The following is an 18,041-nucleotide window of genomic DNA, read 5'->3' as shown; positions in this document are numbered from 1 at the left end:
GGACACACACCTATACAGGAGCCTGTCTGTTTCCTGTAACGTTCCACACAAATGCTCTAATAGCTCTAAATAATGCTATTGACAAATAAGCGCACACACACACACACACACACACACACACACACACACACACACACACACACACACAGTTGCTTTCTATTTCAGTATTTGGTGAGAGTTATACACCAGACTGTGACTGATTTCCAGAAACACACACACACACACACACACACACTTGAGTCTCAGTGAGAAGCGATAGAGCAGAGCTGCTACACATCAGGAGCTCTAATTAATTACCTCTGAGCTGAAAGACCTAAACCGCCCTGAGAGAGAGAGAGAGAGAGAGAGAGGGGGGGGGGACAGGATAGAGGGAAAAAATGAAGCAAGAAGCAAGGACAAGCAGGAGAAGAAGTGAGAAAGACAGGAGAAAGAGAGTGAGAGAAAGAGAGAAGAAATAGAGAAATAAGAGGAAAAGACAAAATAAAAAGATAAGAGTTTATAGAGATAGAAGAAAGAAGAAGGAAAAATGACTAGGGGAAAGGTAGAAAGACATCAGAGAGAGGGATAAGGGGAGAGAAGAAAAAAGCAAGACAGGAAAGAGACTGACAAGAGGTAGAAGTAGCGAGAAAGATGAAAGAGAGAAAGAAAGAGACATGAAAGACAAGTAGAGATCAATACACAAGAAATGATAAGAGTGAAGGATGAGAGAGAAAGAAGGAAACAAAAAGAGTGAGACAAGGGGGAAAATATACCACAACAATAACAATAACAATGCTTTCCTTTTCTGCATCTACATCCAGTTTCTGTCTGTCTGTCTGTCTGTCTGTCTGTCTGTCTGTCTGTCTGACTGTCTGACTAGCTGTCTGACTGTCAGTCTGTCTGACTGTCTGACTAGCTGTCTGTCTGTCTGACTAGCTGTCTGACTGTCAGTCTGTCTGTCTGACTGTCTGTCTGTCTGACTGTCTATTTTCTACGTAGACTAGAATACTAAACGCTATAAAATCACATGAGGAAAGAGAGAAGTGATTAGTGTTTGATGTTGTGGCATGTCAGTCAATAATGAGTGCACACACACACACACACACATACACACACACACAGGGAGTGCAGGAAATGTCTTTCAAATCAGTAAATGTCTCATCCTGTGGAACTGCTTCCAGCACAAAGCTTTATCTGATACACCGAGACCAGACAACAACAACAACAACAACAACAAGAACAACAACAACAACAGTTCAATCTAACACTCGATTGAATTACAGGCCAGAGACTCTTCACACCTCTTTATCTTCTCCATTCTGTAACGAACTGTCGAAATCTTCAGTTGACTGAGAAAACATTATTATACTGGAGTGCATTTAGTGAAAAAAAAAAAAAAAGGTTTATCCATTTATTTTCAGAAAGTGTTTTATCTAATATTGGTTAAGTTCGCGATAAACTCAGTTATGGCTACTTAACATCAAATGCTCACTGATGATTTGCGATTATGTTGCTAGTTAGCTTAGTTAAACACTCACTTACTTACTCATTCACACTCACTCATTCAGACTGTGAGGAGGTTTAAAGGTCACATAATAATCGCCTTTTTAACAAGTTAACATAGAAGTCTTAGCCCCCTCCAAAATGTGTATGTGTGTGTTAATGTTCCATCTGAAACACACCTCAGCTCCTGCATTCTGGCTGCTTAATTTTCTTTATGTTTCACTACTTTTCATCAGGGTATCATCAGCATAACAATGGAGATGCTGATGATACCCAATTATACATCTCAACAAAACCAGATGAAATACCCAAGTTGTCTAGATTAACAGAGTGTGTCCAGGACATAAAAGAGTGGATGACCAATAACTTTCTTTTACTAAATTCAGATAAGACAGAGATATTGCTCATCGGCCCAAAAACCAGCACACAACAGCTTTCACAATTCAGCCTGCGTTTAGAAGGATGTACTGTTACTACTAGCTCAACAGTAAAAGACCTGGGCGTGATATTAGACAGCAACTTGTCTTTTGAAAATCATATTTCCAATATCACAAAAACAGCCTTTTTCCATCTTAGAAATATCGCCAAACTTAGGAGCATCTTATCCGTATCTGATGCAGAAAAGCTAGTTTATGCATTCATGACCTCCAGACTGGACTATTGTAATGCATTACTAGGTGGTTGTCCTGCATCCTCAATAAACAAGCTACAGTTAGTCCAAAATGCAGCCGCCAGGGTTCTCACTAGATCCAGAAAATATGATCATATAACACCTATATTATCATCCCTGCACTGGCTACCTGTTCAGTTTAGAATTAATTACAAAATAGTACTACTTACATACAAGGCTTTAAATGGTTTAGCTCCCTCATACCTAACCAGTCTTTTGATACGCTATAATCCACCACGTCCCTTAAGATCACAAAACTCCGGACTTCTGGTAATTCCCAGAATTTTAAAATCTACAAAAGGGGGCAGGGCATTTTCATATTTGGCTCCAAAGCTTTGGAATAGCCTTCCAGACAGTGTTCGGGGAGCAGACACGGTTTCCCAATTCAAAAGTAGGCTCAAGACGCATCTCTTTAATCTGGCATACGCGTAACTCAACCCATAACCTCATACTTCATTACACTTATCCTGAATGGCAACTACGCTAATTCTCTCCATCTTTTCTGTATTTTTCTACCCATCCTGAGACATCTGGAGATTGTGCCAGCTTCAGTAGACAAAGGCCAACCCTGCGAGGTTTCTAAAGCATCTTGAGAAGGACCTGCTCCAGCTAGATTCTGCTTTATGATGGCCGGAGCTACACATCCTGCTCCTGTGCTTCCAGTGATCTGACCCCATCTGCCCTCTGCACCTACTGCTGAACTGAATCTACACAACTTCTGATATATTGAACTTTCACCTGCACAACACACTTGATGTTATGTCTATCTGTTATCACCCAGATGAGGATGGGTTCCCTGTTGAGTCTGGTTCCTCTCAAGGTTTCTTCCTATTGCCATCTCAGGGAGTTTTTCCTTGCCACTGTCGCCGTCACCCTTGGCTTGCTCATCAGAGACATTTCATTCATCATTCATTCATTTAATTATTATCTAGACACATTTTTCTCACACATACACACTTCCAAATATTTTCTTTTCTTTTCTTTCTTAAAAAAAAAAAATAATAAATAAATCTTTCATTTTTTTTCTTGTGAAGCTGCTTTGGGACAATGACCATTGTTAAAAGCGCTATATAAATAAAATTGAATTGAATTGAATTGAACTACTTTTCCAAACGCGCTGTTTCAGTGTCTATAGCTTTAATTGCTCTGCCCCTTTGGAGTGCATTTTCCTAGCTAATCAGAACGCATGGACTGGAAATGTTCATAGCCCTTCTAAGGAGTTAAAAGGCTTTGCATTCAAAATGGCACCCAATGATGGGCCAAGCTGGGCAGCTGTGGGCAGAGTTGAGCGAAGCTGGGTGTAGCTGAGCATTGGCCTAAGGGAAATTCCCTCTGGTATATGACAGGCGTATCAAATTAAAATTTAAGAAGGTCCAGTCAATAAAATTTTCCGCCATGTACAGCCACGCCCACTCTGAGGGAAAGGAGCTAGAATACTGGTATATGAATTATTCTCATTTATCAGAAAAGTATGTGGGTCCAGATAGAACTGTCACTTGGTCCTCCATATAGTGATTCCTGATATATGAGGTCACAATAGGGAGGAAATCTAATTTGCTCTTTTAAGCCCTGACCAATACAATAAAAAAAAGAAATGTTGTTAAATAAAATGCATGTCCTTGTACTGGTAAGGGGTCAAGGGACAGGGTAACTTTCCTGCCACCAAAGACTATCCTAACGAACTATGAGATGTGAAGCCGTGGTGGAAAACTGAAATGCAACCAACGCTGTGCTTCTTCAATTGTCTCAAGTGTCCGTTTAAGCTTTAATGAATAGCAACCTCTTAGCGCTGACCCAAAGAACACACTAATGAGAGCAAGGATTGACAATGCCTGAGGAACTCCTGGGAATTCCCATCAGAAAAAACCACACAAAGAGAACCCAAGTTCCAGGAAGCTGATTCGTCTCGCCGGTTCTCGTCTTCCTCAGCTCCCTCTCTGACAGGTATCGATTCGGCTTTAATGGCGTATCAAGTTTGAAAGAAAATGGTATGTGGGCTGTTTACTAAAAAGTCAGCGCAAAACACAACACGCTCAGGATAAGAGGTATTCCCCCTCCCAACTCCTTCCCCAACACCCCCCTCAGCCACCACCACCAACAATCCACCAAAGGCATTCTTGTTGCACTGCGGTATCTTCTGACTGCAATCCCTAATCTCAGCATGTTCGACTCCAGATGGGTTAAAAAGGTCGAGCTCAAGTAGTAAGACTTCAATCAATACATCTAGAGAAACTTTTAACAACTTTTACGTCCTGTAAACTTGTAGTGGAAGATATGTGGATGGGTTGGTATTAAAAGAGACAGGAAGAAGATGCCGCAAACATCTAGGGATGAATGAGGAGCGTGGAGAAAGAGACAGAGAGAGAGAGCTGTCTGAACTCATTAACCACACTGGTCTGATGAGGATTGTTGTATGGATTCATGAGTGATCTTAAGACAAGGAAAGAAAGGCTCTACAACTTCAGGAAGGTGATGTTCTCCAGGCATATTCTTGAATTCCACTAAATCATTGGTGTAGGTTTACTTCTTCAGGTGAGATATTTACCTGGGCAGATACACACTCCAATGTTTCCAAGTGTAAAGCATGTATACAGATACATACACTCACCTTATCAGAAACTTATCACGTTTCCAGGTGTGTTAAATTCCACATTTACAATTAATCTTATATACACACAAATCAAATCAAGGTGTGCAGATTAAGTGTCCATCATCTGTAAAGTCTTATAGTCTCACTTGCACAGGTGTAACGTTTTTACCTAGACTGGTAGACACACAAACACACAGTATGTGATGAACACACTCACGTCATGGCCTGGTAAATGGACTCAACTCCAAAGCGCATGGCGAACTCGTCCACGATCTCCTGAGACACGTCATCAAAGTAAACCTTCCACGCCTCATCACCTTTGACCACAGGAATCTTCACGGCTCCGTTGTTCTTCACCTCTGTCAGGTAGTGGAAGAGATTCTGTGCACACACACGTACACACAAAGAGGCTGGGTCATGTTTTAATTATGCACAGAAGAGATCACTTAAACAGGTGGGAATCCAGGTGTGTAAATTACCTGTGCAGGTTCACCCACACACACACACACACACACACACACAAACTTAAATCCTCACAACATTGACTCACCTCGTGTAAACAGGTGTACTGCCCATGTGGAGGAGCCACTTTCTCCTCACCCTTCATCTCCACACTGATCTTCAGCCTGATTGCACCCGACACCATCGACTTATCCGTTCTTTTCTCTAAAACCACGGAAAGAGAGAGAGCAGACAATTATCAATTCCAGAGTCATACTCAGAAAGGGGAAACAGCAGAGTAGACAACTATCAGAACAGAACATCTGTAGCAGATGGTCTTAGTTCTGTGCCTCTAATCAGGTTCAGAAATGGAAGTCTTTTTTTGTTTTCATTTACTCTGATTATAGACCTGACAGCATGACCTGGTTAAAAAAAGAAATCACGATTAAAAATCTATTTAAATATAAATGAGCAAAGAAATAAAACCTTTAAGTTCAGAACTTAAGTGTAATCTCCACAACACGACCAAATTTAAATTCAAATATCAAATTCAAATTTTATTTGTCACATACACAGTCATATACAGTACGATATGCGGTAAAATGTTTATATGACGCCAGCGACCTTCAAAAAAATAAAAACTTATACGTAAGAAATAACTATGAATAAAAATAAATACTAAAGAAAATAAATTTAACTTGTAAAATAAACTGTACAAATAAGGGCATTTAAAGATGTTTAAAAGATCAAACTGTAATATTTCAATTTATTAAGATTAAGATAAAGCAAGTCATGTAAGGAGCCTTTTCCACATTCTCTGAACAGTACATGAGAGCGTGCTGAATTTAAGTTCTTGCTCAGTCAACTCATGAAATCCTGTTCCTTCATCTCCTACAATCTGGCTATGCTACAAATTAGTACCATGTACCCATGAACCACTAACAATATCTAGAGCCGAGACTCAAATTGCTTTAACCTCTCAGTTTCAGTGCACTATAGAGTTGGTGGAAATAAAATGATCTACTTCACTACACATCAGTTCAAAACACAGGTTTGTAGTTAAATAGCAGCACTTTGTTTGTAGATAAATAGTGGCAATTTTGTAGTTCAATCAGAGCAAATTTTGTAGTTTAAAATAATAGAATTTATGGTTGAATATTAAAAAAATTTGTAAGTTAAAATTAGTGGAATTTTTGTGGTTAAATAAAAGCAAACGTTGTATTTAAATATTAGCATTTTTTTGATAAATAGTATCAATTTATGTAGTTAAATAGTAGCTTTTTAAAGTTAAATAGTTGGATGTTTTATAGTTAGCTATTAGCAGTTTTGTAGTTCAATAATAGCAATTGTTTAAGTTAAAAATTAATAAAATTTTTAGTTTCCACAACCACCAACTGGTCCCTGTCTGCCAACCGCCTAGATGTAGATGTAGATGTATTTAAATATTATAATTTTTTAAATAGTAGCAAACAGTAGGAGTTTGGTTCCTTTTATACTCTACGATCCATTATGAAGATGGGTTATGTTCAGAAGAACTGCTATGATCTAACTACGAAGGCACTGATCCACTGTTTTTATATTATTATATATAATTATATTATATAATGATTATATTATTATATAATATATTATTTTTTTATATTTGCAACTTCTCCAAAAACCACGATAAGTCGTTATGAATCCTTACAAACATTCTCTTTTCAACTACTTCTACACTGTCTTAACGACCGAGATCGAGCTTCTCAAAAAGACTCTTTTAAACCTAATGTGAATGACTCACTAACTGAACCCCATTTTCAAAACCATTATAAGACTTTTTATTTAATGTTACCTTTAAATAAAATCCTGTAAAACTGTAAAGTGTTTTAGACTCTGTGATAGAAAAGGATTTTTAAATTTTCTTATCATTAGTGTGTGCCTCAGACTCGTACCGAGGTTGTACCACACGTCCATCTCTCCACTCAGCATGCGCACTTCGATGATGGTTTGTCCCAGGAAGTCGTCAGACTCCTTCTTAAAATGCTGCTTGACACGAGATTTGATGTCGTCGTCTTCGTCCCAAACTCGCACTTTTATACGATCTGTAGCATTGTGGCACTCGCTGAAACATAAAAAGGAAGAAGCGTGTCAAATAGGACGTGCTCTTATGCATGGATGCCCACACACACACACACACACACAGGCAGTGGTGCTAGTTACTTTGCCAAATGCTTCAAAAGGTCATATGGTCCAGTGCATCTCTAAAAAAAATTGCTCTCATGGGGCCACACACACACACACACACACACACACACACACGATACATGAACAGAAGATGTACAATAAAAGCAGTTAAATAGGTCAGGAAACTAGATGCCTTTAGCAATAACGCAAAAAAAAAAAAACAGCGCAATAATAATAATAATAATAATAAATATTATAATAATTATAATAATAATAATAATTGAATATAGAACATATAATAATAATAATAATAATAATAATAATTATTATTATTATTATTATTATTATTATTATTATTATTATTCAATACTTATCCTTAAATCATAATTTAACAAATATTTAATATTGAATTTGTACACTTACATGTGTACTTACTTAAAAATAAAATAAAAAATGCAAATAATAAAAATAAAACGTTTAAAAATACAGAAATAGAATAAATAGAATACATTTTGAAATTTTGGTACTTTAGAAAGTAAAATAAAGAAATGTTATGTATTGTTTTTTGGTTGCGTGGAGGCTTTAAAAAAAAAAAAAAAACCTCTGTGGGTGTGAGGCTGGAATGTACCCTGGATACACACACACACACACACACACACACACACACACACACCTAGGGTCAGTGTAGTCTAACCAATCTATTATTTACTTGCATATTTTTTTCCCTAGAGAGAAGGAAAGGGGAAGAACATGCACAACTCCTCTCAGACAGATATCTGAGCTCAAGATTGAAACTGAAACCCTGGAACCCTGGAAGTGCTACCTTTTACACCCCCATCAGATCTACAGAAATGTACAGTACAAGAAGGTTGTCTGTGCTCCTGGTCAGTCTCAGCGTTTCTCAGGAGTGAGGCTCTGAGAATGGATTTGTGTTTAAATCTTCTTCCAGGAGTTTCTTCGATTGTTGTGTTCAACATCTTCAGTATTACATCACTAATCTGGTCACACACTCTCACACGTACAAGATGAAGATGAATGAAGTCTGGAGTAGCCCAGAGTCCGTCACACACAACCTGATGATTTATCAGATGTGGAGGGACTTCAGAGCGATGTTTTCTGTCAAAACTGACCTTTCCCCAGGAGCACTCAGGCTAATCACAACTGAGACAAACCTTTGCCACAGTGTTTATAGTTTTATCACATGGACACAAATCCAGCCAGAGACAATCAGCCAGCCACCCTTCATCATACACCAGCCTTGAATACAGAATAAAACACTGTATGTGCGGGTAGAAGAAAATAATCCCATTTTTACCCATTTACTGTATACTGTATTTGAAAACTTTAACTGCAAAATGAGGCAACACATTTTGGTCTTTTTTGTTTCTTTCAATAGCTGCATAAATTATCAAATTTATTTGTATTAGTTTCTTTGAGTAACAAGGATTTTAAAAAGCATAAATGAAAAAAATATTATGTCCAATTTACTGTGGTTATATCAGTGTGAAATTTTTATTATTTGTTTATTATTATTTACTATTATTAAGCTTCAGGTCCCTCAGATTTCTAAAAAATGGATGAATCACCCTGCACTAGTGTTTGTGACAGTCTAAATATGCAATTTATTATTGATAACAGTGTTAGTTAAGTATTAGCTATATATATATATATATATATATATATATATATATATATATATATATATATATTTAGACCGTATAAGCGTAACTTTGCACATTTTATGCGCAAAAACTCAAGTTTTTGCGCATAAAATGTGCAAAGTTACGCTTACACTGTCTAAATTCTTAAAGACCATACTAATTAAAACAAGAAACTTTAGTGTACAATCCATCATCAGCACCTTAACTCTTTCAGTAGTTGTGGACAGAGCTGTATACCAGAAGTCCATGAGTGATGGGGAAACTGTAATGGCACTAACAGACTATAAACTTTCTTCTCTTGGATCTTTTCCAAAAGTCACCATACATGTTTTGCCCAAACAGTAGTATCGCTTTACTTACTTATTATTTGACAAAAAAGACACAATGTGATTGGCCGTTTTGGACTTTTTTTTTGGCCGTTGTTGGCTGTTGAGTTTGTTCTCTGATGCAGTGTATTTTGGCAAAAACTTCAAAGCTTCTCAAAGAAAAATACTTAATAGTGTGCAAATGAAACCCCTTTGTTATAGATTTTTTTGTAATGAAAATTAAGGGCATTTGTGTCTTGAGTAAAAATTGTTAAAATAAATGAAAATTGCACCACCTCACCTTTTTTTTTCGATTATGAAGTGATTATAACGCAACAACACAGTCATAACATAATTAAAGCTTGTCATGTTACTGTGAAACTGCAAAAAAGCATAAGCTAAAGGTGTCAGAAAACTTCCAGCTTTACTTTAAACTTTTACAAAGTGCTCACACTGGAGACTCCTTCCATACATGTAAAACAATATATTTTCTTTAAACCCTCTTTAACAGGAATCCAGGCTAGGCAAGGTACAAATCCATCATGAATCCATCATGAATAAAAAAACATTTCTTGCTGCCTTGTTCCAGTGTTTAGTATTAAAAGCACTATATGTATGAATAAACAAACAAAAAACACTATTAGGAATTATACTGTATAGAAGTCATAAAATGTTAACTTGATAATTTTAAAAAAAGGTGTGTGTGGGTGTGCTTTTATATGTTTTATTAGTTGCCAGGTGGTTTAATGGAACATGCTGCCATAATAAAAGATGAAGATTGTGGAAAAACCCCAGGCAGAAAAACAACAAAAGTAATATTTCAGAAAGTTACTCATGAACTCAGACTTTTTCACTACAGCGAGCAGGCAAAACAAGAGACAGATGAATTCCTACCTAGAAACAAATACATCATATAAAAAACAGATGTAATTAGAAAAAGAAGAAAGTTTTGAAAAAAAGGCTAGGAATGAAAAATAAATACATTCTTATTCCTTGTTTCAGCACTAATTACAGTGAGAATGACACAGGAGACGGATGGAGATAAAATCTGATAGAGTGACAGCAAAAAAGAAGAAAGCCTCAGTGATAAACGAGTAGTTTTTCCTCTCTAGCTAAAAGACTAACTGCTATTCAGCAGCTCACAAGTGGAAAAGCATCCACACTGAAGACAAAGACCGAACAAGCTGTACTTACAAACCTACATTGTATTTTAATTCAGATTTAAAATATACATACATTTCATTGTATTTACATGCCGTGTAGTCGGAGTTACGCTGTTCACGCGTTTACAGCAAGTAGATGGAGGTAGCTGAGTAGTAAAGGCATTGGACCACTGATCAGAAGATCCTAGCATTAACACTCCTGCCACTGCTGGCCCTTTAGCAAGGCATTTAACCCTTTACTGCTCATATGAGTAATGAGGTAAATGTAAGTCACTTGTAGAAGGGCATCTGCCATTATAAAAAAAAAAAAATCATTTTGACCCTATTTATGTCAAACATCTTTCACTATCATTTAAACACAAACACTGACATTTAAAAATCTGGAATAAAAAAATATGCAAAGGGGGACTGGGGCTTATTTAGAATTTGCTGTCAAAAGTAATATGCTGTAATATACAGTATTGTGTAAAAGTCTTGACCTTGACCCTATTTCAGAAAGGATTATATAATTTTCTGAAATAAGGTCAAGATCAAGAAAAGCAAAAATATCTGCAAATATGGATTTTATATTTGGTTTGTTGTAACCTTATTTCAGAAAATTATATGTTACAACAAACCAAATATAAAATCCATATTTGCAGATATTTTTGCTTTTTTTGTTAAATAAATTGCTAAAAAATATCAAAAAATTTCAACAATATAACAAAACATTTTTGCTTGTAATTTTAGTAACATTTGGCTAAAAAAAGGTTAATGATTTTTGGTTTGGTCTATATTTGGATTGTTGTTCAATTCAGTTTTATTTGTACACTCACCTAAAGGATTATTGGGAACACCTGTTCAATTTCTCATTAGTGCAATTATCTAATCAACCAATCACATGGCAGTTGCTTCAATGCATTTAAGGGTGTGGTCCTGGTCAAGACAATCTCCTGAACTCCAAACTGAATGTCAGAATGGGAAAGAAAGGTGATTTAAGCAATTTTGAGCGTGGCATGGTTGTTGGTGCCAGACGGGCCGGTCTGAGTATTTCACAATCTGCTCAGTTACTGGGATTTTCACGCACAACCATTTTTGGGTTTACAAAGAATGGTGTGAAAAGGGAAAAACATCCAGTATGCTGCAGTCCTGTGGGCGAAAATTCCTTGTTAATGCTAGAGGTCAGAGGAGAATGGGCCGACTGATTCAAGCTGATAGAAGAGCAACTTTGACTGAAATAACCACTCGTTACAACCGAGGTTACAGCAAAGCATTTGTGAAGCCACAACGCGCACAACCTTGAGGCAGATGGGCTACAATATCAGAAGACCCCACCGGGTACCACTCATCTCCACTACAAATAGGAAGAACAGGCTACAATTTGCACGAGCTCACCAAAATTGGACAGTTGAAGACTGGAAAAATGTTGCCTGGTCTGATGAGTCTCGATTTCTGTTGAGACATTCAAATGGTAGAGTCAGAATTTGGCGTAAACAGAATGAGAACATGGATCCATCATGCCTTGTTACCACTGTGCAGGCTGCTGGTGGTGGTGTAATGGTGTGGGGGATGTTTTCTTGGCACACATTAGGCCCCTTAGTGCCAATTGGGCATCATTTAAATGCCACGGGCTACCTGAGCATTGTTTCTGACCATGTCCATCCCTTTATGACCACCATGTACCCATCCTCTGATGGCTACTTCCAGCAGGATAATGCACCATGTCACAAAGCTCGAATCATTTCAAATTGGTTACTTGAACATGACAATGAGTTCACTGTACTAAAATGACGCCCACACTCACCAGATCTCAACCCAATAGAGCATCTTTGAGATGTGGTGGAACGGGAGCTTCGTGCCCTGGATGTGCATCTCACAAATCTCCAGCAACTGCAAGATGGTATCCTATCAATATGGGCCAACATTTCTAAAGAATGCTTTCAGCACCTTGTAGAATCAATGCCACGTAGAATTAAGGCAATTCTAAAGGCTTTTTAACAATTGTCATTGTCGCATAGCAGCTTTACACAAGCAAAATTGAAAAAGTTATGAAATGTGAATGTGTATGAATCAAAATGATAAGACTGTCGCTGGTGAGCAAGCCGAGGACGACGGCAACAGTGGTGAGGAAAAACTCTCTGAGATGGTAATAGGAAGAAACCTTGAGAGGAACCAGACTCAACAGGGAACCCATCCTCATTTGGGTGATGCCAGATGGCAGGGATTGATCTGCAGTCATACTGTGTGTACTGTGTAATCTTTAAAAAAATATAGCTAGGTTTGACTAGATTTAAGAACATTTCACTTGCATTTTTTTGCAGTGTATTCTTCCTGAAGAACATTTTTGGTTCTCATTATTGGCAAGTTTTTGTCCCTAATTTTAAGTTTAGTCCTTATGTTTCAGAAGAATGCTTATTGTTTGTTAAGCCACATAGTGACCTATTAATCATTCAAGCATAAAAAGCATCTAACTTAAGGCACGAACCTGTGAGAAACAGGTGCAGATGATGACAGGCCGGTGATTAGTGTACTGCTGATGCCGAGAGGGGAAATGAGGTTGCTGCTGAGGTTGTTACATAAACGGACAATCTGTTTAAATTCTTTCTTTAGGCACTTTGCAGCCTGTCACAGTGAAACATTTGTTTCGATTTCTTTAATTTAATCTACAAAATCCGTAATTGAATTAAATTTGGCACAGTACTGTAAAAGCAGGAAGTTTGAAAATAAGACCACTGTAGTCTACAGTATGAATGGGAAGATGTTGGGCATTAAAACAGATCTAATAATAGTCTAATGTATTCCTGATGATATTGATTACATTCACAGACTAGCACTCCATCCGGAGCATCCTGTTATTTAATTAAAGACATAAGAATACATCACGCCTTGACAGTTACTTGTGCACAAAGCCACAACCAGCACCAGGAACCCTAATGCTTTCTGTCGTTGTTACATCATTATAATTAGGATGTGATTATGTCTACACACAGCACAAACATCCTGACGTCACAAAACGGCAGAACTTCAATATTTATTTATTGAATTGATTCCTCTTGATGTCTGTTTGCACAATGTCCAACTGCATTACATCTGCGGTCTCTTAGGTTTATAAGCGAGTTCCTGTAACAGAAATCCTGAGAGGAGACCGGAACAAATACTACAGCTTCCCGCACACAGAACATGTATCTCATGTGTCTCGTCCACAAAGCTTAAGGCTTGTACAGTGTAGTTCAGTGTAGTTTAACTTTGTTTAACTGCTGCTGTGTAATTCTGTTTTGGACTTGGGGGAGTTTTGTGGTGGCACAGTGGTGTAGTGGTTAGCACTCTGGGCTCGTCCATCCAGGTTCGAGGGTTCAAGCTCCACCTTCATGTTTTGCAATAGTGTATAAGGGAATGTGTTAGAGTGTGAGCGTGTGTGCCCTGCAGTAGGCTGGCACCTTTGTCTAAAGTGTTCCCTATCTCATGCCTCGTGTTCCCTGGGATAGGCTCCAGGCCCTCCATGACCCTGTATAGGAGAAGCGCTATAGAGATTGTGTAAGCGAGTAAATACGTAGCATTTGCTTTTTTAAAATCAATATGTGTGCATTTATCACATTTTAGACTTCCATGGTGGACTAACAGGTAGCATTCTGGGCTCGGACCCCTCTGGCTCAGGTTCAAGTCATGAGAAGTCAGGGACTCGGGTGAGTAGCTAAACGAAAAAACAAAATAAAACATTTTAAGAATGTATTTTAGTTGTGCTGGGGTCGTCCATTTAACGTCATCCCAAAATCACAAAGCCAAAATCGGTCTATTGTCATTTTATTAAAATAATTCTTGCCTAAAGCTTTCAAGACCAACCTGTTATCAAGGCTGTTTCAATATCTTTAACATTGCCAAATTATTATTACCACAACAAAAATCTGTGCTAGAAGATTCATTATACCTTTAATTAGGCTGATATTGTTTTGATTTGCAAGATTAATGCAATATGTCAGTGTTTGTGTTAAATTAATGAGCTCTTGTGTTTAAAAAAACAAACAAACAAAAACAGCCCATGGTTTGAAGGATAAGCTGACCGAGCGCTCGTCTGTGCGCTGCGTAGTGCGACATAGTGAGCCATTTGTCCTTATTGATTTGCATTTCCCTTATGTTAGAAACTATAACTGATTAATGAAATTGACATCATGGCGTTAATTTAACCCGCTAAATAATTACATTACAGCCAAACTTGCTCATGTGTGTCTTTGCTTTATTACTTCGTCCGTTTGTTAGTGATAAAGCGCCGAAGTAACAGACGCTGACACAAAACCTAGCGCCTGAAAAATCTGAACAAAACCCCAGACTCATCCTTATCCCTCCTGCACTCCATTAAATAGATATTACACCCGGTTGCCATGCATTTAAATAACCAGTGATAAAAACTCGTGCAACCATGTTGGATAATGAATTTGGAAATAAATGAGTTTAAATAAAGATTAAAGGCCTGTGTTTAATTTAGGTTTCATTAAAAATGTTAATTTCACTCGGGAGTGACATGAAGCTGCATTTACATTTCCTTGAAATTAAAATAAACCAAATATTAGATTATTAAAGATGTAATCCAAAACAAGTTCTATCAATGCCAGATAGGTAAAATTTTATGAATTTACTTCTGGAGGAAATAAAAATATTTGCCCAAAGAGCAAGAAATTTAAGTAACATTTGACAAGAAATAAGCTTAATCATTTGATATTTGATTTAAGAATATTTCACTTGCTAAAATGTGACTTTTTGCAGCGTGGAAGAGGGAAAGAGAATAAAAGAGGAAAGCATTGCACTTCAAGGTTAAAACAGAGCAAGAAGTTGTTTAACACAGACCACTCTAGCTTATTTAATCTAAATATACAGTCAGTCTGTGTTAAAAGCCTGGGGCGTCTGCAGTGTGTGTGTGTGTGCGCACGCGCGCGCGTGTGTGTGTGTGTTAGAAACAAGGAGCAAGTGCAAAACTTAGACATAGACCATGACCACAACATCCTGCCTTTTCCTCACTAATGGAACACTTATGGGAAAGACGGTCATTTCCTCCTACACTCGTCTTGTCTGTTCAACATGTACACATTTAAATGCATCATATACTTGACTTTGTTTTTTTTTCCTGCTTCTGGTGTGCAGGATCTGTGAGTATATGTTGCTTTACAAATTTGGACTGTTAGGCTTTATATACTAATTTCTTTTAGGTTTAAATGATGGTAAATTAATGTTTCTACTGCACACCTTAAGCATATGGTCATTGGGGTCAACTGGCACTCATATCCAATAAACTGATCTACAAACATCAATAGCCATAATGTGCAGTTAGAGGCAGGACACAAGCATGATTGCTTGGTGTGTGTATTGTTAAAGACAGCGCATAAATCAGAACCGAGGCCCATAGTGGAGGAGATTTAAATGGGAATTATCTGTAAAAACAGATAAGGGGCAAAACAATAAGTCATAAAGAAAAGAAAAACTCAGCAAATAGAAGGAAAAGAAAGCTAATCAATGGTCTAACATGGAAGAGGTGAACATAATAGATAAATATGGCCAGTGATGGGAAAGGAGCAGGGACCAGACTCAAGCAGGAAGCGAAACATGAGCTCAAACCTTACTTTGCTAGGAGAATGACATGGTAGCATATGCATGTCTAGCACAAGACAGATTGTGCTTGAGTCAAATTAAATTTTATTTAATAATATATTCAATTTCAGTTCATCTGCTCCACACAAACACCATTCCCTAAAAATTTTCATGAAGGTTCTGTGTCATCCTGTGTCATTCCAGATGTTTAGTCATGATAACTGCACTTTTAGTTCTTAAGTAATATCTTTTTTTTCTCACCTGACCTGAACAGGTGGAATAAGTTGATAATAGAGAACATGAAAGTCCTTAGGATTACAACTCCTACCCTCTTTTCTTGTGGGACTGTCATGGTGGATACACTTTCTAACTCCATGGTCCTACCCGATTTTTGTTTCTTTCTACACTGTAAAACAATGCGGCATCCAAAATACACAATAATCTACTTTAAACAGTTGATATTGAGGTGTGTCTGCAACTTATGCTCTGTAAATCATTCGTAATAGCCGTAACCTTCCGAACATCATTTCCCAGAATCCTTTGCTCAGCAGTCATACGATCCCTCTCTCCTCACTAGACTAATAACTCCACTCAGCTATTTCTAATTAGCAGTAAGCTATATATCCCCAAGCCACACACTGTTTTATTGTGACGCCTCACTCCTGGCTCACCCCTCAGGGCATTACTGAGCCTTCTTTAATCGTGTGCATGCTGCTGTGGGTTTGACCCTGATTAATCTTTATCGAGTTTAGCCTTTTTTTTTTAATCTGTTTCGTGATCACCTGAACTGTTTCCTTTTATTAGTACCTGAGTGTGATTTGCATTGTGGACACTTTTCATTGTGGACACTGACTGTTTACGTCTATGTTCACTGTGTGGGGAAAACACAGGTCTTTGTCACTGTCTGTGGTGCTGAAAGTCTTAGACGCCATGGTCGCTGTCTGTGGTCCTGAAACCATGCAGGTTTTATTGACACGTGCATCAAATGTGGCGGGACACTTTTTTAATTTTCCAACTATATGTTAGCACCAACAGATGTTGCTTGAGGAAAAAAAAAGAAAAGAATGTTTAATTGTTGCCCAAGGTTTAAAAAAGCACATTATCATTGCATCTATTGTTCTAAGATGAGAGATAAAGATGTATGAAAACATGAAAAAAGGAAAATGTGAAACAATTTTAAAAGAAAAAAAAACAAGTATAAGAAAAACAGAAGTAGACAAAACACTCAAATCCTAACTATAAGCACTAAAATCCTGACTATAAGCACTTACATCTTGAATATAAGCACTGAAATCCTGACTATAAGCACTGAAATCCTAACTATAAGCACTAAAATCCTGACTATAAGCACTTACATCTTGAATATAAGCACTGAAATCCTGACTATAAGCACTGAAATCCTAAATATAGGCACTAAAACCCTGAACAGAATCATTGAAATCCTTTTAATAAATATCAAGACCTGATTATAAATACTAAAATCCTGAGTATAGGCACTGCAGTCATAAATATATGCACTGAAATCTTGGATATAACCACTAAGAGCGTATTATTAGATCATGAATGTAGTTTTATTTAGAATTTTTGCTGAAATTATGAATAAAAGTACTGAAATCTTGACAATAAGCACTGAAATTATAACTACAAACACAAACATCGTGACAAGGAGCCCTTAAATTATCAAACCCTAAACGCTGTTGACTTGGCGTGCGGGAAAGTGACTATAATTTATCGACTTACTCCAAATCACGCTTCTGCTGCCCTGGCAGCAATTAATGAATTCATTAAAACTTTAAATTAGGAACACCTGTGATTAAGGATGGAGGCTTTACAGCAGCTGAAGCAGAATGAAGTTTTATTCCAGATAAATACAGAACGCCTTTTCAGAGCTGGAGATCATATTTTCTTCCAGGATTAAATACTGAAATGAAAGCAGAGAAGTGTGTGGGATGTACTGGGTACAACGAAAGAGATAATAAATCTGCTGTAATAATAACCTCCTTCTTTTTA

General features: G+C 37.4%; 1 protein-coding gene across 1 annotated transcript in view; it reads right to left on the bottom strand.

Annotated features, from left to right (window-relative positions):
* Positions 1-18,041, bottom strand: part of LOC128528030 (protein unc-13 homolog C-like) — a 208,775-nt gene that overhangs the window by 142,411 nt on the left and 48,323 nt on the right. The window contains exons 11-13 of the mRNA XM_053500754.1: positions 7,115-7,284; positions 5,293-5,408; positions 4,960-5,123 (exon numbers count right to left, since the gene is read on the bottom strand). Coding sequence (XP_053356729.1) covers positions 4,960-5,123; positions 5,293-5,408; positions 7,115-7,284 — 450 coding nt within the window. The remainder of the gene's footprint in view (positions 1-4,959; positions 5,124-5,292; positions 5,409-7,114; positions 7,285-18,041) is intronic.

Source organism: Clarias gariepinus, chromosome 7 (assembly GCF_024256425.1).
Source record: "Clarias gariepinus isolate MV-2021 ecotype Netherlands chromosome 7, CGAR_prim_01v2, whole genome shotgun sequence".
Classification (NCBI taxonomy): domain Eukaryota; kingdom Metazoa; phylum Chordata; class Actinopteri; order Siluriformes; family Clariidae; genus Clarias; species Clarias gariepinus.
This window is presented reverse-complemented; position numbering and strand designations above follow the sequence as displayed.